Here is a 24504-nt window from a genome sequence, read left to right as displayed (position 1 = left end):
TGTTCTGTCTTGGCAAATACCGGTAAGGTATATCCCAGTATAGGAAAATTCACGAGAAGAACTTCCCTCATCCCCTGGGCTGAAGCTGTAGAGGTGGTCTTCAATGTGACTGCTGTCAGGACTTGTGATACATAAGGGTTTCTGTTACTTCCCTCCATGTCTCTGCTGCTTCTCTCACTATCAGGAACTTTATGAGCTAGGTGACACATCCCTTGCATCATCTCACTTTAGGATGGGTTCTCACAGCACCAGACAGAGCTGCACTGCCCTACATCACAGCTCGCTGACACTCTATGTGGAGGCATGTTCTCCCTGCTTGGATCACAACTCTTCCATGCTCTTCTGTGCTGTCTCTGAGGTTCTTCGCACGCCTCTGGTAGTCAGTTAAACTTAGTTCTTTTGGAGATTCAGTGAGTCAAATTAGCTTGGGGAAGGACCTGGTGGATCTGGAGCTAGTGGAAGAGAGATAGGAGCAGCATGAGGGTGGTTGGAAGCAAGAAAGAACAGAGGCAAGGAAGGAGATGAGGAATAGCACAATCTTCCTTTTGAAATGGCTATAGGCTATTACACAGGGGTCTGTTTTCCTTGTTGCCTTAGGAACAGAGGCTCCTTCCATGCCTGGTAGAGACAGGCTAATGCCAAATTAATGTGTTATGTATTGCCTGGAAGAACCTTGACCCTGCTGGAAGCTGACTCACGTGATGTAGGTTCCCATATTTGCCAAGAATCCACCTGAAAAGTGGTCAGTGGTCTCTGAACAAGTGAGAGAAGCTGTGCCCCTTCTTTGCTCCTGTGACCCTTGGATGGCACAACTTATAAACTGGGGTTGCACGTGTCTTTGAAATAACATATCATTGTAACTTTGCTTTCCAAAGGTAAAGAGGCTAATAAATTTTATGGCTGCTGAGTTATCAACCTGTTAAAATATAAAGGAGGAAAAAGAATTTCTTTCTTCACAGTCTTAATGTCTAACTGACAGCCCCCCCGGACTATCAATTTGTGGAGGCACTTATCATGAAGCTATTGTTAGGTCTGTTGTTCCTGTGGTTGTGCTCCTCAGAAGGTAAGTTTTGAAAATTTGTATGCAGTCTTTAAGGAACCTGTATTTTTAGTTGTTGCAAGGTGGGTGTGTAGCAAGAGTCTTAGAAGCAGGATAAAGAAAATCTGTGAGTAAAACTGTGATCTTGCATGTAATTTTGGGTATGTTTGTTTCTGATTGAGAAACATGCATTGGTTTGTGCTGTTCTGGGGATGGACTACACGTTAGGCAGGCACTGAGGCTTTCTGATTGGAAAAATATCATCAGATAATTAGGTAACAGTGAGATCAGTTCCCAAAGAGCACAGAAATTCAAGTAAGGTGCAGAGGTTTTCCCTAAATTTGGATCTGTGGTCATCCTCTTTTCAGCAATAGAAGATTGTGTGGATGGGTTAGGCAGTGTCCTGGTATGCAGGGCATTGTTGTTGGGATTCCTGCAAACTTCAGGGTAAGGAGAGGCCTTTGTTCCATGTACTGGGCCTGTGAGGTCCAGATTTGATGTCAGATGCCAGTTTTGTAGATGCTCTAAGACTTGAAACGCTGTATATGTTTTGGCCTTATTGCCTCCGGGCTTCACCTTTTTGCCTGTAAGAAAGTAATGATAAAGAGTAATAGTGCTTTACCTTACTAGTAGGCTGTGAGGATAAGTATCTTCAGAGGATTACAAGGTGTACTGATAAATAACTAAATGTTAGGAGGGTTTGGTTCCTAAAATAAACAGAAGAAATGATCACATTTGAACTTTTTAATTTTAGGGGAAAAGACACATGGTGGCTGCAGTTTCTGTGAAATCTTGATTTAGGAAAAAACTGTTGATTCATAGAAGCCTGTAAGAATTATTAGCTGAAACAGGGTAGTTATAAGAGTGAGGGAGGTGTAGAGTCTTTCTCTGAAATTCTGGGAAAATTGTCAGAAAAATACTTTTTATTTTTTCCTTGTGATGTTGAGAAAATAAAAAACAAAAAACAAAATAGAATTATTAAATGGTAGAGTAAAGGAGTAATTATAATATCAGGAGAAGCAGGAGTTAAAAAAATCATCCTATGGAAAGCATAAATCCAAGGCAAACTAAGAAAACTAAAGAAAATATGCTCTGGTAGGTTAAAATTTAATCAACTGAGCCAAAAATGAATCTGAGGGTAAACAATGAATCATTGTTGAAGGAATAAAAACTAACAAATCCTTTTTCATATACATCTGAGGGAGTTTGTAGGGCTGACTGGTGTATAAAAGAAAGCTGAAGCCCAACAGAAAAACTAAATTAATTCCACTTTTTTTGGGCGTGTCTTCTGCAAAAGAGCTTAAAAAAGGCCTTGCCTTTCAGCACAGAGGGCAAGCAAGAGGGATGACTGAATCCTTTAACAAATTGATAACAAATAGCAAAAGAACTGCCAGGATTAGATTATATCTACCCAAGGGAGTGAGCCAAGCAGAAATATGAGCATGCCCATTGTATTGACTGTGGTGCAAGCTATTTCTTGAATCAGTATCGATGCTGGGAATGGAAGATGGCAAATGTGAAACCAGTTTTTCTAATGGGTTCAGTTTTAGGAGAATCTAGGCAAATGCAGTGGTAGTTGTATGAAAACAATAAGCTTGTCTTCTGCATTAGGCAAATTGGTGCTAGCTGTGTAAAGAACAGAGTGAACGAGCTTGGGGTAAGTATGATGTAACAGAGCAGCTTCCCTGTGGAATTGATGAAGAAAATCCATGACAATAGGCATGTGCCCATGGATTGATTATTCAGCTGGGGTGTATTTGGATTTCCACAGATGTTTTGAGCAAGTGCTCCTAAGGAAGCTAACTGTCATGGTGTAAGGGTGAGGGCACTTTTATGGGCTCTTGAGTAAAAGCTGGGGGCTGAGTCGTCAGATTGCAAACTTTCAAACCGTGAGAAGAGCAGGGAGAGAACCTTCAGAAGCTCATAGTGAGCTGTGCTGGGGTGTGTGCTCTCCGTGTATTCAGAAGTGATCTGGGTAAGGGGATACACTAGCTCGCTAATGCAAAACTCTTCAGGAAGCTCAGAATCATAACTTGAAGGTAATATATATGGAGAAAACTTGCTCTAGCTATGTGTATGCTATGGTGAACTCTAACTCAGATATTGCTTGGTCACAGAACATAGCTGTCTGAAAACATCAGCTCAGTGTTAGCAACAGTCAGAGAAACAAACAATTTCAGGAGTGAGGAAGAGAAAATCATAGAAAACACATTTCTGCAGCTGTGTATAGGTCCGTAGTTCACCTAGGTCTAGGCTTTTCATCTCAAAAAAGATGTGGAAAAACCTAGGAGGAGGATAAAAGGAAGAGTGCTCAGACTTATGAAACAACTTATACATGAGATTAAATGGACTGACTCTTTAGCCTGGAAGAAAGATGGATGGGTGTATGGTAAAGACACACAGACATATACAAAATAATAAATTTTGTGGCAACAAGGGAATGACTATTCTTTACAAGAACAACAAGGAAACAGGTCAGGTTATTAACAAATGAGAAAGTACATTTTTCAACACGTAATTAAATGATGAAGTACCTTTGCCACAGGACTTGGGGGAAAGCCAAAAGTGTGAAAGACTTAGAAAAATAAATAGGCAAATTCATGCAAAAAAGGCCCCAGGGAGTTCTTCAACATTAAGTAATTGCTTGCTCAGGGAGGCCAACAGCATGGAGGATGGAGCATGGAAATTTACCTCTATTTCCCTTATTCTTCTCCTAAGCATCTGCATTTAGATGTTACCAGAGGCAGAATCCCAGATTAGACAGACCTTTAATCTGACACAGAACAGTCATTCTTAAATCTTTGAAATATTGAGAGGCTGTTCCCTATTCCCTCCCACACCCCAATCCTGGAAACTGGGATTGGGCCCTCTTTCTCCCTCAATGTAGTCTGTGAACCCATTCAAAAATATAGTTGAAGTTAGTGTTAAAATTCTCAAAGATTTTGAGTTTCTACAACAGATTTGCGTAACGCAGATGAGTCCCTCATTGTGTGTGCCTCCTGTTTCTCAAACAACAAAGCTGGGGTTTTGGTTATCATCCCGAGTAAAGCATCATCTGAAAACATGGATTGAGCAAGCTTGAATTTTGGAGAAAATGTCATGCAGCAGCCAGGCAGCAACTGTCTCAACTTTCTAACGAGTACAGTAAAAATCATGTAAATTTGCAAATAGCCCATGGCTGAAACCTAAATTGGGGAAAAAAAAAATAAAAAAGATGCATGGAGGTTGCTGACAGTTATTGAGGATACTCACGTAGTGTGGCTCATGAGGGACTGAAGTGGTCATGGGAAGCAGTGGTGGCATTCTGTCACCATCCTGTCCTCTGTGTGCTCTGGTACCTGTGTCCTCAGGGGCTGCCCAGAGCCCCCTGCTCCTGCTGGCCACAGCATCTCCTTGCAGTGTGAGCACTGCTGGCTGTCCTACATCCGAGTGTGTCTGACCTGCTGGCCTGAGCTGGCTCTGCATCTCCTCTGTCTTTGACATGAAAAGAAAGATGTACAAGCAGAAGTACGCAGCAGGACTAAATATGCGAGAAGTAGCTCCTGGATGCTAAAGGACAGTTATTCTAAGCACAGGCAGACTTGTTTCAAAATGTGCTGGATGCTGATGGCTTCAGTGTAGCAAGGTGTGAGCGTGCTTTGAAGTTCAGCTGAGGGTCCAGACCCAGAATTTGTGGCTACCTTTGTGGAGATTTTGGGATTAATCGAAGTCTATGCTCATAAATCAAAGCTTATACTCAAGGAAAGAGAACAATGTTTACTGAAATAGCCACAGGCATGATTTCTGGCACCACAGGCTACTTCATCAGTCAACACTCTATACTAAGAGAAGAAATTGCAGCTGTTTTTGAATCACTATAGTAAACTCACAACAGTGTGGTGTTGCTCTCTGACTGTAGAAGGTGTAAGCTAATGTAAATTGCTCCTTTCTAAGGAGTTTCACCTTGAACATGTTCGTATTGTATTACTCTAAATTTGGACAGAAGACTACTACAGCAATATATGAAATGTGCTGAAGAGCAAAATGGGTAGAAAAAGCTTGTGGAGGTTGAGGTTGGTTGAGGAGATCCACAAGCAGTCTATAACCTGTGTGTATCACTTCATTGTGTTCTGCTAATTTCAATAGATGTCACCTTCTTATAATTATGTAAAGGCTTATGCTAGTGTAGTAAAAACTAAGAAAATATGTTTGGCTGCTGGGATGAGCCTCATCTTTGGAAACTAGAGCACAGGAGAAAGATTGCTCTTTTCAGGATTCTGTGTTTTTAGGTATATTAAGTCTTCTGAAGTGTTTTTCTAAGGTAAAATAAATTAGCATGTTTCATTCTTTTAATGCTTTTAAGGTCATGCAGATCATCTGGAAGAACAGGGGAAACTAAAGGTAAAGTATGAGTACAGCTTTATCTTTTTTTCCTTTTTTCACTACCTATCATCACCTCTCTGGCTGTTGTTCCCTCTGAGGCAGGCAGAAGAAGAAAAAGTGGAGCTTGGTGCTCTAAACTATTCAATTCTGTGAAAAATAAATGCAAAGCAAATGACTCAGCAATGTGATACTGCAGCTGCAGGATTACAATACCCAATCAGGAAATAAAGGTTTCTCTGAGCAACATCTGTTATTAGGTTGCATGTCTTGTACGTAGATTGACTGTGGTTAACACTTGTTCCTAGATGCTCGGTTGATCTTTTAAATTAAACTCTGCCTTGCACTATAATGGTGCAAAGCGTGTGCACCATTGAAGTCCTCCACCTGGGAACTGCAGTGGCCCTTGTCACTGTATGGATTTCACCTGTACGTAGTAGTGGTGGACATCTAGCCAAACATGGCCATAGGGATGAGGGAAGCTTCCCGGGGGGGTTGTCTTTCCTATCTCTTGAAAGTACTGGATGTTGGACCATACCTACAGTCAGGATGTAGGAGAGCATTAAATATTGTTCCTAGTGGTACTGAGCTCTCTCTCATGCTGGGTGAAAAACATCACTTGTATCCTTGCCCCAAATGCAACTTTTTGTTCTTCTTCCCCTCTTTAGTGGTTTCTGTGAACACACAGGAATTTTACCAGTTGCAGAGGACCCAGAATTGGTTCATTCTGCCTTTCCTCTTGGAGATGTAGCTTTTTATTGTGTATGCTGGGTACCCCCTGGCATGTGAAGGTGTGTGCAGTAGCTGTCCTTATGACCTCTTCCACATTAAGCTCTTGCTATCTGTAACAGGCTGTGTTCAGCACATTTCATTGTTTGCTCAGGCCCAGTTTTGCGACAATCAGTAAGAAAACTGAGCAAAAAGTAACGAGTTCTGGAAAATTCAATTTGAAGATGCAGCTGTCCAGATCTGCATTCACATGTATTTCTTACAGAGGTGTAATTGTACTTTAAAATTGTTGTTACATGAGTAAGAGCTTGGTACTTTTTGAGACATGGCTCCCCTGCTTCCACAAAGTTGTCAGATCTAAGCATTCAACCATATTTATTTGTTTATATCAAAGGCTCTAAGAAGCTTCCAGTTTTCATGTGAGCAGGTGATGTTACCCAAGACCCCTTCGTCTTCAGGTTTGTGGTTTGACATCATCCTTATAGAGGCTTTCCTTCCCAAAATGATTTGAGAATGGACTGGTGGAGAAATCAGTTGTTTGAGAGGATGTACAATGTGGCTAAGGTAGCAGTAGACTCAACAAACTCCTTAGTTTTATCTTCTGTTCATAATTACTGTTTTACCTTAGTTTCTTCAGCTGCTAATTGAGGATGCCACTGTCCCTTAAATCATGCACAGCAGTGTTTTGTGATTTCTTCTTGCTTGACTGCTGAGCATTTTGGTGCATCTAAGTACCCAAAGTATTTACTGGACGCCTGAGTAAAGTTTCTCATCCTCTCTGATTTAAAACTGCCAGTTGGAAAGATCAGTATAGACTTCTTATGCTTTAATCATTTTTGCTATGTTTTAGTATACTGCTGAATGTGATTTTTGTTCAAAGTTACTGCTCTTTTTTTTTAACCTGCAGTTCACGCTCTGAGGCCAGCTGACATAAACACAATCACTGCAATAGGAAGTTTGCGAAGAGTAAGTACAAGCGGGAAGTGTGCTGAATGTGACCCATTTCCCCCGCCTTGTGATGACGAAGTGAGCTGATGATGTAGTTTGGGGTCCAGTTAAGGCGTTCAGGATTTGAATCTTTCCACAAGCATCAAAGGCTTCTGGTGAAAAATGACTGGAAATACCTGCTGTTCAGTGTCCCAGTATATACCCTGTCTAAAAATAGACAGCTGACTTCGTGCAGGAGGAAATGTGATCACAGTGCTGTTGCAGAGAACCACGATGCTTCATTAGAGTATTTGGATTTTCCGATCAACGAGCATAACAGATCTAATAACTGGAAGAAGAAGCTGGGAAAACTCAAACTGGAAAAAAGTACAATTTTGTTGATCACCATCAGAATGAATTGTCAAGAAATGTAGTTGATTTTCTACCCTGTTGAAGTGCTTTCCATAGAGACTGCTTTCCAATCTAGAAAACAGAAGCTCTAGAATAATTACAAAGATATTCCTCTGATGTATAAATTACTGGATTATGTTCTCCTGCCTGTACTTATAGTCAGATTTGGATGATTTTTACTTTTCTTAATAGTTGGAAGTAACTACCTGAAATAGATTTAGGGTCCAATTAATAGCACTTAACCACAATTCTCAAGCTTTGAGGAAGCGTAGAAATGCTCATTGGGCAAAAATTGGTAGCCACTGCATCAAAGAAATTGAGGAGATTCTCCCTTATCACAAAACAACTTTGAAATTTGAGGTGGCATTCCGCAAAACATAATACTTTTCCTCAGGATGAAAACTTTCCATTAGAAAATGAGCAGTCCTGGACTCCTTGTGAGTACCTACCTCTTCAGAAGAAAATAATTGTTCTAAAGGAAAAGGTGCTTCATCCATTTCAGATGTGTGGCCTCTTAGATCAATTCTTTTTTTCTGCTTGTGGATGGTGCCATAGAAAAACATATAAATTGTCTTCTTTTAAGGACTATCTGCTTACTTAGAGCAAACATCTCTGTCACTGTCTCTTCTACAGACTCTTTGATATCAATGAAGTTCCTCTGTTTATATCAAGGATTTTTTTAACAGACACCATACTGGCTGAGGGCCATACTTGTATATTGTCTACATGACTTCAGGTCATGTCCCTCATTGAAAAGGTGTAGATCCAGAGAAATTTGGTATAGAACAGCATTTTGTTTGACTGAATTTGAGTTCAAATAGTCAAAATTTATTCTAAGTCATACATAATAAATTCATTAATGAAATCAGTATTTAAGAAAAGATTGCCAGACTATGAAAAATTGCTGTAGTAAGGAAGCTCTGGAACATAATTTAAATCTGAGTAACTGCAAGACAATGGAGAACAGTATGTAGAAAACAATACTACCTGCAACAGGTATGGAATATAGTAAGGAAACAGGGTATGTAGAGCTAGCTTACCCTTTGCTTAATGCTGTACTTATTGCCTGCTTGTTCACAGACACCAGAATCTGGCATACGTCACGAGGATTCACTCCAAAGGTAACAATTAATTGTTAGCATTGATAAGTGTCACGATACTAATTTATACACTAACACAGTGCAGGAATTAGACCCAAGCAATTATCATTGTTGTTTTCCAGAGAGGAGGAGAAAGTCTATGTGAAATACCAAGGATTTTGAGACACTGGATCCTTCCTCATTCTTAGTTAACATAAATTCTTTCTGCTTATGCAAGATATGGAAAACCTTAGGGCCGCAATAACCTTCATTAAGAATCATTGCTACATGGTGAATCCTAGGTAGTAAATATTGTCATCCACTAGTTAGAGACCAGAAAGCAGAGATTTATCAAAGCAAAGAATGAACTGAGGATTCTGATATCCTGTCCTCCACTCGAATGATTCCTAGTGCTTCACAGACAAGTCTTACCTGATTTTCTTCTTTCATGCCTCTTAACAGATCTAAATTGGTGTGTGAACATGTGGCTAAACTTTGTGGATGCAAGTCTGTGTAGCTCTCTTGAGTCATAGCATTCCAGATGAGGATTTTGCCCTGAACAGATGAACTTTAAAAAGAGTATTTTTTTTAAAATGATTGCACAAACATCTGTGTCCACTTGTATGCAGGTGCTGACAGAAAGTTCCCTGCATTACTTGTATGTATGCATAAGCACAATTACTGCAACATGCGAAGTGTACAGACTGTATTCTTACTCAGCAGTAGCTGATGACATGATGGCTTTGGGAAAAGAAAGACCCCATTCTTAATTTCAGCAGCTGCCATGAATACACACTGTGAGCTGTACTGTAGCTAATAAGGAATGGAGGCTGTGCTGTAACATAAATTTTCTTTGAGAAATGGAGTAACAGCAACTTCCTGTTTTCTCTTCCCTTTCTATAGCACAGGAAAAAGCCTCCTTGAAGTAAGCGTGGAAACGTTAGCAGGTGCGTCTTGCTGTCACACTGAAACTCAGGCAAATCGATTGAATGGTGCACTGACAGGAGCTCCAATGTTTTGCTGGGCTGTAGAGCAGGTGCAGCAGAAGCACCCCACAGGGGTGTAAGGGAAGCCTGAGGGATGGTGTACGTAGGGGACGTGAGTACTACCAGGCTGGGTTATCTGTGCTATCTTTAAAGAGATTGTCCACGTAGACAGTGTGAAGCAGCAGTACCACAGACTGTTGTAAGAGTCCTAAATGCTCAACAGGACTTTTGGGGCTGCTACTATTGCCCATGCCACAGTCCCTGCTGGTGTGTGCTTGCTGCTCATGTTAGCCCAGTGAAATCTTGTGTGGATTTGCCTGTCCAATACTCTTTCCACTGCCATGTGTTCAGGATTTACACTGAGGCTGGTATAGGTGCACCAGAGAGGTGAATTCATCACCTATTAGCTGGTTCCATCTGGGTCTGAAGGCAGGTTTGACTTACTTGAAGGATGTTTCAAATAAAACCTTCAGGTCTACAGAAATGCTGAATTTGGTAGTGGATAGCTACAGGGTCCTCCCCTCCAAATATTCTTCCTAGTGTCTTAATGTCACCTCCATTTCCCTGTGAAAGGGATTTAACACCTGGCAACTCCTCAGTGTTTCAGGAGGCTATCTCTGGGTAGGGCTTCTCAGTAGCTTCTTTTCTACAGCTGCCTGTATTTAAATCCACCTTACACTACTTGTGGCTGACATGTGAGATGGGAATGGAGGTTTCTGACCTGAGTCTGGAGGTGAACTCAGACATCAGACCTCCACTTCAGAAGGTGAGGAGCAAAACCAGCAAGAATAGCTGTCCAGGGCTCAGGCATACTTCATGTTCCTGCCCAGAGATCCTCGGGCTTTACATTTTTCTGGCTGTTTTAGCTTAGTTGTGTTTATAATGAAATTGCAGAGTTGAAGTCCCTTGTACACAGAAATTGCCTAACCTGTGTATGTCATTCAGCTCTCATTAGCAGTTTTAATCCCTCGGTCCTACACCAGTCTCCTCCATCTGGCACAAAGGGAGCGACATCAGAGAGTCAAGCTATGTAAGTCTGGGGGGTTTTTGGCTGGGCAGTTCATTTGTAGCTGGAAAGGTGGAGGGTGGAAGCCTTTGATGCTGGAGCACTTCACTGGACACAGATTATGTTCAGTACTGGCAGAGGCTGCACAGACATTCCAAGGACAAACTCTGCCACTGTGGCTCAGTTGTCAGCTTTCAGAAGCAGGAAGACCAGCTCCCACTGTGCACTTTTGGGGATATGAATCATCTGACTTCACACCAGGTTTCCCCTCTTTATAGCTGCAAAACGAAACTTTTGGCTCAAATAGAATGAGAGGTGTGCCTATCAACCTGTGTCTGCTGTTTTCATCAAAATGCACATGTTTGAAAGTGAGATACTTGAATATGAGCTAATCGCCCCAGGCTGTCTGTATGGCACAGAGAAGTGTCTAATCTTAGCACTATTAGGACAGAAAAGACTAATCCCACCTGAAGTCTCAAATGTTGTTTGATTTAATGGTAAAAATCAGCCAAAGCTTTACCCTTACTGATGTCTTCATAGTTCTTCTTTTTCTTTCTGCTTTTCAGAGACCTCCTGAATCAAGCTGAAGAAATAGTGAAGCTCATGAAAGAGAATAAGGTTTGTTTAAAGCACAGAATGATTCAGAGAGCTTGGTGTTGAAGCAGAAAAAGACAGAAATGTGATTAAATAGTTTAAGTAGCACTCAAAAGTTTATTCAAAGTAGAAAATACCATTTCTTGAGCTTAATGGGCTTTGGTCTTTCTGTTGTAAATAAGAACAAATTTAGTACCTTTTAAGTACAGAGTTTTGTTCTTGAAAGTATCTCTTCTGGTTTACATTCATCAGAGTGGCTGAAGAACTTGGTAGGGAAGCCAATATGCTTTGTTGTTGTTTAAGGATGTGAGACCTCTGCTAGCTACACTCTGTAACTGTGTCAGTGTTTCTGAGAAGCCAACCCCAAATAATAATTCTCAGTATTTGCCTCTTCAGTTTTCTTTTGGTCTTTTAGGGGTCATATTGTCAAAAAAGGGCAATAAAGACCTAGATATATTTTGGCTGATCTTGGTGGCTGATGCTGGTGAGAGCTGAATTATCATTTATGGTTGAGTGCTTTGTAAATCCCAACCTGGAGTTTTATACATTCCTTTTTCTTCTATTCTTAACCCCAAGGCATGTTATTTTGTAAAATGGTCTTGACATAATGGGAAAATGTAATTATCAAAGTGATTCTGCTGTTGCCTCTTTGCTCTACAGGGAGCCCATTGGACTGTTTGTACATGAATTTCACATTTTTGTGGAACTGAATGGTTCTGACGAATGCTTTTCGGGGTTGGTGAGAACCACCTAGTAAACATAGCACAGCTGAGCAGGGCTCTAGTGCTCAGAGTTTTGCTCCAGTCTTCTTTCCACTAGTGTGACTTGGTCTCAGCAGTTCGGGAACATTAACCCTGTCATCAAGCTACAACAGTGAAGGAAAAAAGCAGCACCAAGCGCTGTGCTAAACTGTGCATGCTCATCTTCTTCAATAGACTCTCCAATGGCAGCAGCAATTTCTGGCTCTAACCTGGGCTTTTTATAGGTGTGCGTTCAACTTGAATTGCAGCATTTGCTGCCTAACCATCCATTTGTTGTCTCCTCTAGTGAAAAGCTGGGTGACTTTTCAAATGGAAGTGATCAGGGTGGCTGGGGATGAGCCATGGACTACTGTTTGGTCTTGCAGATTTAAAGCCAGAGCAAATCTTGTATGAGAAAGGAAAATAGCAAACAGGTTTCTTATCATCCTATTCCTTTCATTTTTTTTTTTTTTCTCCCAGATGATGGACTTCCAAAATGACTGGAAACTGATCACAGTTTTTTTTAGTGCTGAAACCCCACATTCTTCCTGTGCCTCCACAGAAGTGGTAAGCTTTTCATGGGGTGGTCTAGTAGTCAAGGCAGTTGATTGAGACACCTTCCCAGGCTCTGCTCTCTGCCAAAGTGAACCAAAGGAGTAGTTAGCTCCAGTTTTGGAGTGACACTATCCAGTGATGTAAGATCTGGGCACATGATGTGTTTTGTGTTTATAAACAGGTGCGCTTAATTTGTGATCTCAAGTCTGAAATGCCTTAGTAGAACAACTCTTTTCCACCTTCAAGTCTAAAGCTACTTTTCTTCCCCATCCCTGTCTTTTTTTTTTCTTTTATATGTTGCATAATTATAGGCACTTTAGTTACAATACTAGTTTCACATTTTTTTCTTGGTGCTGTCTAAGGCTGGATCCAGAATATAGTGGTTGCTGGTAACCCTTCAGTACACAGCTCAACATATGGGGTTAGTGACTTTTGGGAAATTGATAACTTTTTTTTTTCTATTACTTTTTATGGCGTTTCTTATCTCATTTACAGAAGAACTGTGTGCTGGACAACCTGGAAAAACTTAAAGCTGTCTTGGATTTTTTGTATAAAATGGTAAGATTTATTCATTAACCCTGAATACCTGAATCCCTCCCCCCCCCCTTTTTTTTTCCTCCAGTCTCCCTGACTGGGCTAGGGCTTGTACCACTGTTCAGGTGACTTAGAACATGAATCTTACTGGCTCTAATCGACTGGCTTCATTCATTGTCACTAATTGTTTTATTTGAGCTTTTAAAAAGTTGACGCATGCAAACAGGAAGGACAGATGGTTAACTGCTTCATTTCACAATGTAAGAATATAAGCTGATGTACCACTTGTGGTGTTTTTTTTTTTTTTTTTTTTAACAGTGATTTTTGTAAAAAATGGAGAACATTCATCTAGGTCTGAAAGTCATGTTTAACAGGGCTGTTTGTAGAAAATAACTGATATCTAATTACTGGATGCGTAGAGCTACCTAGGCAGTGTAAAGGCTGCTAACTACCTGGTGATGACTTTTACAGACCGGGAAAAACACCCATTACAAAAATGTATAAAGGTTCTTTATTCCTATTACATGTTCTTTTTAAGATCCTAGCATTTCTAAAGGTTTTCTAGCTGGCTGAGCTACGAATTATCTGCTTATCTAAGATGGTTCCTGGGAAATGCTCTGCACTGTATATTGATCTGCTAATGAATAGTAGACTAGATGCAGATAAATCAGTACTAAAGCAGACTAATAACTGTTTATCTAAGTATATCAATAACATCTTCCAAAAAATATGTTTTGCTGGATTGGGGTCCTAAAGGATATTCTAAACCTGGCACAGTTCAAATGCATCAGGCCACAACCACTTGCTTTCTTCAGCCTGACTTCAACAAATGCTGTGTATACATAAAGTTCCACCCACATATTCTCTTCAGATTCTCCCACTAGTAGTTCTAGAATCTGTTTATGAGCACTTGTAAAAGTGAAATATTACTGTGTAAATAGGTTGCTGCGTTATGCTCAGGAGAGAGGTGAGGTGGGATGCATGAGCATTGATGCCATTATGCAGGACATTTCATCCCCAGCTTTGCATTGGTATGTTGCCACAAAAATGGTAGTTCATAGTTCATTTGAGCTTGATTTAGTTGTCTGGTGGCCGCTTCAGATATGTAAAAGGAATTGCTTGTTCTTGGTCAAGAAGACACAGTCACAAGTTCTTAGTGAATGGTGACCAATGTTATTCTATATGGCAGGCACAGGAGCAAGGTTCAGGATGGAACTGGCAAAGACTTAGATCATTGATTGTAGGCAGACAGAATCTCAGATCAGAGGTAACATGTGAAGCTGTAGATGTAATTTACTATTATTGCTCCTTGCTGATCTTTAATTGTGAATATATCCTGGTTCATTTTTACTTTATTACTGCAGGTTCCCAAGGCCTTCATAAATCTGGTGGATGCCACTGAGCTCACAGCTTCCTTTCTTGCAGGCCAAGATTACAATAACAGCAGGTAACAGAGGTTTCTTTATATTCTTGACACAGTCTCCTGCTAATGTTCAGACAGGTAGCTATGTATATACAGAGACTTTGTAACTGAGGTAGAGTTTTCTGAACAGTTTATCTGCCTTTAATCCAAAAGTATGTAAAAGATTTTCAGTCTCTGCTTTGTTTCTGATAAACTCTCTTTGCAAGGTGTATTTTTACCAGGAAGAGTAGGTGCTTTTAATCTTTTCAACTTTGATATAACAGGTTTAAATATCACACACAGTGGCTGTGGTGGATGGACCTTGGCCAGCAGCCACAGCCTCTTACTCACTTCCTCCTCTACCACCCTCCAGCAGGACAGGGGAGAGACTAGGAAGAATGAAAGCAAGTAAACTCATGTGTTAAGATTAAGGCGGTTTAACAGTTGGAAAAAAGAGGCGGGAGAAATAAGTTACACTCACCACGTGCTACGAGTGGAGCAATGTCCAGGCAGTCTCCAAATAACAGTGACCTTGGAAGCCAAAACGTCCCTCTTCTTTTCTTCTATCTCAGTTTTTATTGCTTGGTTTGACGTTATACGCTATGGAATATCCGCTTGACCAGTCCAAGTCAGCTGTCAGAGCCATGTACCCTCACAACCTTTTGCCTCCGCCCAGCCTAGTCACAGGGTGGGTCAGAGTGGGGGAAAAAGAGAAAACCTTGACATTGTACAAGCTCTGTTCAACAACAGCCAAACCATTGGTGTGTTATTAACAGTTTTAGGCACAAATGCAAACCACGGCACCGTATGGGCTGCTATGAGGAAAGTTAACTCCATCCCAGCCAGACCCAGTACTGTGTTTATGGTCACAAGACTGCGCCTACTCCCAGCTCTTCAGTTACTGCTACTTCTGCCCTGCAACTCTCAAGTCAAACTCTGAAGGCTCTTTCAAAGTTCCAGTTTCTAGGTGTCAATGTTCACAAAAGGAATAACTGATCTTAAAGCACATTGTTAGGCTATGTGAAAGCTACCACTTGGGTTTATGGTATGGCAGGGTGGATAACATTTAACATGTCAGTTCCTTATGGTAACTGCATGCCTTGATGCTTTCATCCATCTCCCTCTCTCAGTACCTTGTAACAAAAGTGTGAGTAGCTTGTGTCCCAATTTAGTATGGAGTAGGAGTGCATACATGAACAGTTATGATGGAGTAGTTTGGCACTGATGAGCTTACACTCCATCTGACTCCACAGCATTTTTTTTTCTCTTGTGCATGGCATAAGACTCTCTAAGTACTAATATATTCATCCCAAAGTGTTTCACAAGCTTCACATCTATACAAGCTGCAGAGACATTCTATAGGTCAAGGAAGGGGTCTGGCTGCTGCATAACCACATGCTTAACAACAAGTATGAGCAGAGGTGATGCTTTCCTTGTCAAAAGTGACTGCATGGAGCATTTTAGCTTAGTTCTTGTGCGAAGGCACTGAGGGGAAAAATATGACACAGGTAGATGAGAGGTGGAAAACATGAGTTTAGGAAAATGGGTCTTGCCGTATATGGAAGGCCTTAAAAATGAAATAAATATTGGTGTGGGTGTTTTGTTTTGTTTTTTTTGTTTGTTTGTTTGTTTCCTGGGGAATTTTTATATTTGCTCTTCAATGTAGGGCAATTTGCTTTCTTGTTATATTTGCTCTCGTAGCTGTGCACTTGTTCTTGAACAGTTCCGCTAGTTTGTAGGCCTTGTACTTCAGTGTTTGATAAACTTTGGTGTTCATCTCAGTCTCAGATCGTCTCCCAGATAAAGGCCTCAGCATTTGGCTACTAAGTCTTAATTTTGAACTGTGCTTTGAAAGAAAAACATAAGCTTATACCAGATGATCAAATTTCAAGTGTCTAAGAGGAGAATAATGGCTGATGCTACTAGTCCCATGTCAGTACTTAAATTTAGACATTGAAGTGTGGGACATAATTGGGATTTAAAGCTACTTCCTTCCTTAGTTTCTTACTAACTGGAAGTGTTATCTGGACTAAAATTGGTGTGCGAACCCAATTTTTAGGCTCATAACTCTTAATGTACTGTATAAGGTTCTCAGATGTCTCTCTGCTTACCTGCCTGTTGGGCTTGGATAAGATTTTGATCCCAAGTTCAAATTTCTTTTACTCACCAGCAGTGATAAAAGCATTTTAACATAAAATATCCTTTTTATAGGTTTAGCTAGAGTTCTGTGAAAAGGTAAGAAAGTCTAATCCTGAGAGATACTTATTGCTTACATTTACACACCCCACAAAAGTAGTTTCTCAGATTCCAGCCTACTCAGCCATTTTCAGCTGAGTTATCTTTCCTGGAAGCAGACTAATCTCAAATGTATCTTTTATTATTCCTGTCTACAGCCCTGGGAGAAGGGCCGAGTTTTCCACCCAGCTGCAGAAGTGTGCAGTATGCCTATCTCATCTTGCAGACCAGAAATTTGGCCGAGATTATTCAGCTACCTGACAGTGCCTGGCCATGCTTTAGCATATATAAGCTTTCGCAGCATTGAGCTTCCATCCACATTTCTAGATGGAGATCTTGTTGCCAAATACTAAGGCAAAAGTTCCTGTGGAAGTGTTTGTGTTCAGTTTTCCCCTGTGACTATGGAGAGAAAAACAGTAGAAATCTAGTGCGACAGCTATTTTAAGCCTGAGCATGCTGCTAACTTGTGAGACCCTGTGCTAATCCAAGTCTGGCTTATTTGCCATCTGAACAGGTTTTTAAACCACAGAAGCAATCCAGATGTCTGGATGTGGAAGTAGATATCATTCTATATTTATATCAAAAATTAGGATGTTCCGTGTAGCTTTCTCAATATATGCAACAATTTAATTGTCAGTATATGCCTGTCAGTGGCTTAAAAGAGTTCATGCTCTCTGTCTTATCAAAAGTTCACAATGTCTCTCATGTTTTTCATTCTTTTTGGCAGCAATCCAGGCATGAATGAGTGCAATCATGTTGGTGAACACTCCACATTAGATGATAACATATTGAGGTGGTCTTATCAGGTATGGCGTCTTCTGTGTTGCTTGGCTCTCACGTTGCTAGACATGCATATCTGTATTCCAGATTGGATTGAAGTGAGAGGAGGAATAGCAGTGAGGAAGTTGAGTAACAGCCTTTTTAACACATGTCCACAGCAATCCTTGGGAACGCTGGAGATAAGTTCTTTCTATACCTGAGTGATCATAGTATTGCAAAGTTTCTAATGACTACATAGCTTTTGGCGACCTAGGATCTGTCATATCCCATTAGAGAAATGATCCATCTTGTCCAGTAACTTCCTATATGACTTAGAAAGGGGAAACTGTATGTTAAGACAAAGGCAGTTGCGCTGGAATCCCTTTTAAAAATTACAGGGAGGCACTAAGCATGACATCTCATCACCTTGCTAAGCTTGCTGCTCTTTCAAAGAAACCTATGATAAATCAGTGTAGTTTTCTTATAGCTACAAAGATTTTCTTATTATTGTGTCAGAAGATTTCATTATACTGCTGTCTTTGTTCTGGATTACATAATTTGATTATTATGGTTTATTGGGGATGGGGATAATCTTAGTTCACTTTAAGCCCTGACAAACTGCATATGTATTACACTCTCTACCTGATAGTACTCATCTGATTAAATGGTTGTCTCTTCAGGATGCTTGGGAAAAACTTCTGAAATCTGAAAGGTATAATCAAAAGGATGACTTCACTGTTGTTCTTCAGCCATCTCTCCAAGAAACAAACCTGCTGCTCAGACTGGTGAGTAAACTTGAGTTGCTTCATACTTTCTGCATGGCATCTTCTGAGGCTGAGTGCAATATTCAGCTAGCTCTTTCCTGTCTAGGTTGTGTGTAATGCGAACAGACAAGGGTAGCCAGGCACATGCAGAACACACCTCAGGATCCAATGCAGAGGTCCTGAGAATAGAGTTTGCTTTGAACAGTGCTGACACTGTTCAGAGATCCCGTGGTTGGTTGGTTGATTTGTTTTGAATGCTATGCTTCTGGAGAAATCAAGTCACGTCACCTCTGTAGATTAGGTCATGAGTGTCTGGAAATTGTCAGTGCTGCTACTTTTTCCATATATTTGCAGTCATCTGGTCATTGATCCCTGATTATTCTCATGTGTGTTTGGAAACATAGGCAAAAAGAGGGTAGCAAGAAGTATTTAAAAATAGATATGGGGTTTTGTGAACTGTGTTGGAAAATGAGTTACTTCCTTGCAATAAGATTAACGAAGTCTGGGAAACTGGGAATTAATTTTGTTCAGATTTTGTATCTTGTATAGCCGGTGGGGAATGCCTATAGATAGGGTTGGCTGGGACGTCAGACATGATTTTGCCACAAGTGATCTTTAAAGGGAAGTTCAAACGTCAAGGTTGCCTGATATGTTGAAGCAACGAAGAAGAAATATGTTACTACCTAGATAATTGTTCACTCAGAGCGAGATATCAAAATCCAACACATAACATTGGGCGGTTATTTGTAAAACAGGTTGATGGTGAGTAATGGTCTGGTTTCTGGGAATCGTAACAGCTCCTTGAGTTTGTGGAAATTCCATTGCTGCCCTCAGCAAAGTATGAGAACCAATTGAATTGGGAGAAGAAATTTGTCTTCCGGGAAGGTTGAGGTCTTTGTATTGCAAAATCTTCCTTTACTGCTGGGTCGTCTTCTGCCAGGCTTGTTTTGTCGATGGCTGGTCCATATGCAAAAGGCAGACTTTTAGCTTTTATGAAGTCACTCTTTCTCTTAGTAAACTGCTCTGTTATTGCCTTAAATGCCATCTTGTGTAACAAGTGGATTTTTAATTTCTTCTGATTTGTGGTACAACTGCAGCCTACCATGTACAATCTTCCAAATTCTTTTAACAGTTACTTTCTTTTAAAAATCAGCATAAACTCTGAAGACAAATTCTGCATGCTTCCACTTTTTTAATGCATGTTAGTGTTGCCTAGAGAAACTGTTGATTATTCCAAATCACTCATGTGATCACATCTCTGTCTCCCTGATCTCCTGTATGCTACTGTTGTGATCATGCTTTGTTGTTGCTCTGGTGGTCACATCCTGTTGACATACAGTCTCTTCACTGCTGCCTTGCAGTGGTAGGTATAAAAATCACTTACAAGAACAGTATCTGTTCTGTCTTGATGCACCAGCAGCAACTGAGGTGAGCAACAAGTGGCTTAATGAGACTAGCAGAGATTGATATTCTTGTGGATATGAATATTGTTTTATAGAATGAGACCTTTTGTGGCTGAATGTCTCATACTCTTAGGTATTTTCTCATTCTAAAATGCTTTGTCTTTCAGGGCAGGGGTAGTTTCGTTACCACATCAAAGGTGCAACAAGAAACTCTGGAAGAAGATTATACTTTGATGGCTGTGGGCCTCTGGAACAACATGGTGAGCAGTACTGCAGATGTTGTTGCTTACTGGACTTAGTATGGATGCCTGGTAGCAATTCCACACTAGCCAGGCTTTGACTAACACAGTGGGGTGGAAAGGAAGAATACAGGAAAGAAGCATCCCAAGACTGCAACCCTCAGCCATGCACAGACTGTTCTCAAATGATGCTAAATGCTCTACACTCCCAAGACAAATCTCTTACTGTTCTGTGGCTGCTACTTACTACCAAGACCTTTTTAGAAAGACTTCCAAAGTAGCCATGTGGGAAGTTTTAGGGAGTAAATGAGCTGTGACAGACCCTTCTTTTTCTAGTCTCCCCTCTGTGACAGTGGCACAGTGGCAACTGAGGCTTGACTTAACCTGAGATTATAGTGATTATAGCCTCTTGTTCCATCTGTCCTTTATCTATCACCCTCGTTACTAATATGTTTTATAAGGTTGTCTCCTTCTTAACCACCATCCTTCTGCCACTGTTACTCATAGTAAAAAGGTGATAGACAGCCTTGAGGAGCTCCTATTGCTTCCTCAAGAGCTGGATGTCCTACCCAGCTGAGGAAAGCCAACATATGGTGGCTCCTAATGAGAGGGAGAGTGTGTCTGAAAGAAACATGGATTCTCTGACCCACTCAGGCTTGAACATGATGACCAGTTCGGTAAGGGGCTGTTTCCTTCTGCTGGCTTGAACTGCCAACACACAGCATTTGTGTGTATGATTGAGTGGATGCACATGCAGCTGGAGGAGTTTGCATTTTAAAATTGATGACGGCAGCAAGTAAAGAAATGGGAGTTGTTTTTCAATATGAATGGGATGAAAAAGCAGGTGCATGTTTTGGACTCACCAGGCCAAAGTAGGATGTTACTGCTGAGTGCATATTATGTTTGATATTTGGATATGCCCTGATATCAGTAGGTTTTGATATGATGTTGATTTTACTATTCCTCCTGACTTAGATGCTTTCAAAATTTTCTGCCTTTTTTTTTTTTCCTAATAACCTTCTTATAACATGTATAATCATTGTTTTTTTTAAAAAAAATCTGCAATGGTCAATTAAGTTAGATTCGAGATAAGACTTTGTTTTTTTCTTGTTTAGCGGTCCACATGTTAATAAGATTTTTATTTGAGCGGACTTACTGTTCCTGTGTCTGTTCAAATTATCCTAAGCATGAAGGGGAAAAAAAAGGTCTATACTGTGGCCACCTTTCAGTAAACAGCATTTAAAAAAATAAAAATCCATGCAGATCACCACATTCTCATTTTTCTTTACGCTATTCTGGCAGTAGTAATGCTGTTGTAGCCTTGACCATTTAAAGAATGAGGATTTGCAGGAAGAGGCTTTTATTCAAACAGATGATATAGCTAGAAAAATCACACAGCCACTTCAATAAAAGATGTTATCTTTTAGCTAAAGCTAATAGGACCTTAGTTAGTTAGTAGGAACCAAAGAGTTAAAAATTGATTAGCTGTTGAAGATCTAATCTTGGAATAACATGCTACATCCAGTTATCTCCTTTGCTGTTATCTTTGCTGTTATCTTGACATCATGAAGATGTCAAAGTTCCTACCTCAGTTATTCTAATTATAAAGTAAATGCCATGATAAGAGTCACGTTGGTTTCTTTATCTTTCTTTTGACTTTGTCTGACTTGGCAATTATCTTCAGTATTCAAATGAACAAAGTAATAACTGAAAGTCAGATTCCTGAAGCGTGAATTAAATATTCTGTTTTTGGGCAGTTCTCTGCAAAGAAACTGAGTTACTTTAACTGCCCATGTTTCGATGTCCCAATCAGTGTTGGAGATGATAATCTAGGTAACTATCACCTAAGCATTATCTGTAAGACACTAGAAAACAGTTGCATATCCTCCTCAGATATTATACATTATAAATATTGAAGCTAGTCAGGAGCAAGCCACACAAAGTATGAACATCCAGTTTCTAGTGAAAAATGGCCCTTTGCATCTGCTTAGCATGTTTTTTCCATCAGCAAATTTTTGACATGAAGTGCTGAATATGTTTTCAGCGGAAAATGAATACTGCTGACTGGAGAGGGACCATAGTGCCACCAGTTTGCCAGTCTATTTTGTACTTCACCAGCAGGAATTGTTTGCAGCCAATTGAACTAAATTTGTCAGATTCTGAGATGCATCCAACTGTTGCAATAGATCAGCCTGAACCAATGTATTTTCTAGGACTTAGCAGCAGGAAACTGACCTCCAGCTTTGACTAATGTCCTTCTCTTTTATTAGGCTCTGCAATTAGCAGCGTTCATGTGCTTCTAATGGGCTTTGCTTTCATTTTTTTTTTTTTCCAAGTCTAGACTATAACACTTTTTCTTTTTCCTGTGGCCTCTTACTGTCTGGCTTTTTAGATTTCAACTTATGCAGAATCCAATAGTAGGCATCTTGAATATTCTTTATATCCTAAATATGAAGACGAGCTCAAATTATGACAGTATCGTCCCCAGCCCAAAACAGGCATATTGCCTTTTCCGAATCCAGGTTCTGTAGAAGGGGAGAGTTAGGCAAGATTAGCCTTATTAATTACTGCATGGAAGAAACATACAAAGGAAAATTGAACTAGAATCAAGTTAGAATAATTCACACAGAGACTGGAGATGCAAAGCGTAAGGAAGACCCTCCCATTGAGTCATGAGATTCGCAGTGGGCTGCCTTGCTTTTTAAACTCCTTACAGAGCTTAGGTGTGGCTGGATTCAAACTTGGTCTCAGACCTGGTCAACAGTTTATGTCTAACGAAAGAAATACAAAGAGTAAGGAAGACCACCCTTTTGAGTGATGAAGTTCAGAATGGACCCCCTTTACTTTCTGAACTCCTCATGGAACATAGGTGCAGCAAGGTCCAATCTTAGTCTCAGACATGGACAATGGTTTATGCCTTATGGAAACATACAATATTTATAATATTGAGTAGCCACTAATGTTTCGTTAGTATCAATTTATCATGCTATCAGTCACTTACTGAGGGTCTGTCGTGAGAGGGTAGGGAAGGATTTCTTAGTCTCATATAAGGAATTTCAGACCTTGCCAGGTGTCTTTGCTCAAGGGAAGAGTCACCTTGGATGTAGCCCAGCTACAGTTCAGGGAGAACTCAAATTGTGCCCAATGGTAACAATAATAGATTGAAGTAGCTGTCTGCTAGTCAATAGTATAGACAAGGTAGATGTCTTGGTTTTAGCTTTGGTATCTTGTTCCATACTTTAGTTACCTTGCATTTCTGATCTTCAAAACCACATCTTGAAATATTTTTCCAAGGCACCTTCACTTTCTTGTACGTGAGCCAGGACCTTTCCAGCTCGCAGGCTCACCACAGGCATGAGGCCTGTTGCTCCCTAATCAAGCCTGAACCCAAGTATGGCTATGGGTCAAGTGTATCTGTCACTCTGCCCTTGCGAAGTCTTACAATTAGCTTGCAACAAATTCCTTCTGTGTCTTTAGGTGACATGTTTTTATTTACAGCTTCTACCAGCAGAAGAGCCCTCTTTCCTTCTGCTTAATTTTTCTCTCCCTAGCCCTTTTCTGTGCAGACTTCATTTGGCCTCCTGGTCTCTGCTCTGAGCATCCCATTCTTTGGTGTGTTACTCCATTCTTGGCACTTTAACTTGCTAGGAGCATTCCACAGAAACAGCAGAGGTGAAAAATCTATAAATAAAATGAGGTGATACTTTTAAGGATGGCTGCATTAGGGCCATTTACCCAGACTTGGGCAGTGAGCATGTTGGTGTTCATCTCCATAAAGGAGATAAATACCAACTTTGCTTTATTTCAGTGTTTTCCTTAGTGTGATGTGGTTCCTCTAGAAAAGGAACAGCCTAAGTGATCTGGAGGAAGACCAAAATGTGGTAAATACACATCTTTCTACTGTGTTGAAGGGAGACCACAGAAATAGTAGTATTCCCTTTGCAACTCCTTTTCCTGTTTTCTTGTGTCCTCTCTTATTTACTGGAATTTTCTTAGTACAGCTGCTGATCATCAGAAAGACAGCTCTGTGGGTAGTTTCCTTATCTGCCTCTAATGGTATTCTGCTGTGACGTAAAAGCAGATGATATGAAAGGTGCTTTCAGTGTGAGAAGCACTGGTAGGTATCCTTGCACGGTAAGCGTTGCTCTAGTTCTACTGGGGAGTAGAACTGCTGGCTGCTTTAAAAACAACAACAAAAAAAACCAACCCACAATACCGTATTTGGAATTGATAGGAACTTGGGATCATGACCTGTCAAGCAGGAAACACAGCAAAATGAGGAGTTGCTTGAGAAGTGGATTCAGAGAGTTTCCCTCCTCCTTGGTACCAGTCACTTTCTTGGAATGGTTACCTGCTTATTGGCTAAAGGGCAAAACCTTGACAATCTAGTGACAGTTGGGAGTAGCACTGAACTTCAGTCTGGCTGAGAAAAAGCTGAGCTAGCAGCTACTAAGGACTTGTCCAAGGCATGGCTGCATATTTTACCAAAATGTTTCTAGCTATCTAGGAGCATGCAGTTCATATGCTAGGCACATCTAAGAACAGTCAGCTAAATGACGTAGATAGCTAGGAAAAGGTGAGGCAGCTTTGATGTTTACCACAGGGAGCCTGATTGATTAATTCTGGCAACTGCCTACAACTTTACCTCTGGAAATATATCCAGGGGGAAAACTCCTTTCTTGTGTGTAAAGAACTTAGACGAGAAGTTCTTGTTCTTGCGTTTGGCATTCTTTTGTGTAACAA

At 40.5% G+C, this 24504-nt stretch overlaps 1 protein-coding gene across 2 annotated transcripts in view; it reads left to right on the top strand.

The window, feature by feature from the left end:
- The first annotated feature begins 719 nt into the window (after positions 1–719).
- Positions 720–24504, top strand: part of PLB1 (phospholipase B1) — an 85868-nt gene continuing 62083 nt past the window's right edge. Inside the window, exons 1-15 of one of the 2 annotated variants that reach the window (XM_065835066.2) lie at positions 720–875; positions 980–1063; positions 5382–5419; positions 6522–6585; positions 7035–7093; positions 8546–8586; positions 9448–9491; positions 10476–10560; positions 11103–11154; positions 12351–12437; positions 12921–12983; positions 14324–14406; positions 17324–17402; positions 18036–18140; positions 19690–19782. In XM_065835066.2, coding sequence (XP_065691138.2) covers positions 1015–1063; positions 5382–5419; positions 6522–6585; positions 7035–7093; positions 8546–8586; positions 9448–9491; positions 10476–10560; positions 11103–11154; positions 12351–12437; positions 12921–12983; positions 14324–14406; positions 17324–17402; positions 18036–18140; positions 19690–19782 — 942 coding nt within the window. In that variant the 5' untranslated portion in view covers positions 720–875; positions 980–1014. Of the gene's footprint in view, positions 876–959; positions 1064–5381; positions 5420–6521; positions 6586–7034; positions 7094–8545; positions 8587–9447; positions 9492–10475; positions 10561–11102; positions 11155–12350; positions 12438–12920; positions 12984–14323; positions 14407–17323; positions 17403–18035; positions 18141–19689; positions 19783–24504 lie in introns of both variants that reach the window. The other variant, XM_071806107.1, reaches the window with a different exon arrangement.

Source organism: Patagioenas fasciata, chromosome 3 (genome assembly GCF_037038585.1).
Source record: "Patagioenas fasciata isolate bPatFas1 chromosome 3, bPatFas1.hap1, whole genome shotgun sequence".
In the NCBI taxonomy this organism is placed as follows: Eukaryota; Metazoa; Chordata; class Aves; order Columbiformes; family Columbidae; genus Patagioenas; species Patagioenas fasciata.
Note: the sequence above shows the minus strand (reverse complement) of the source record. Positions and strands in the feature narration are given on the sequence as shown.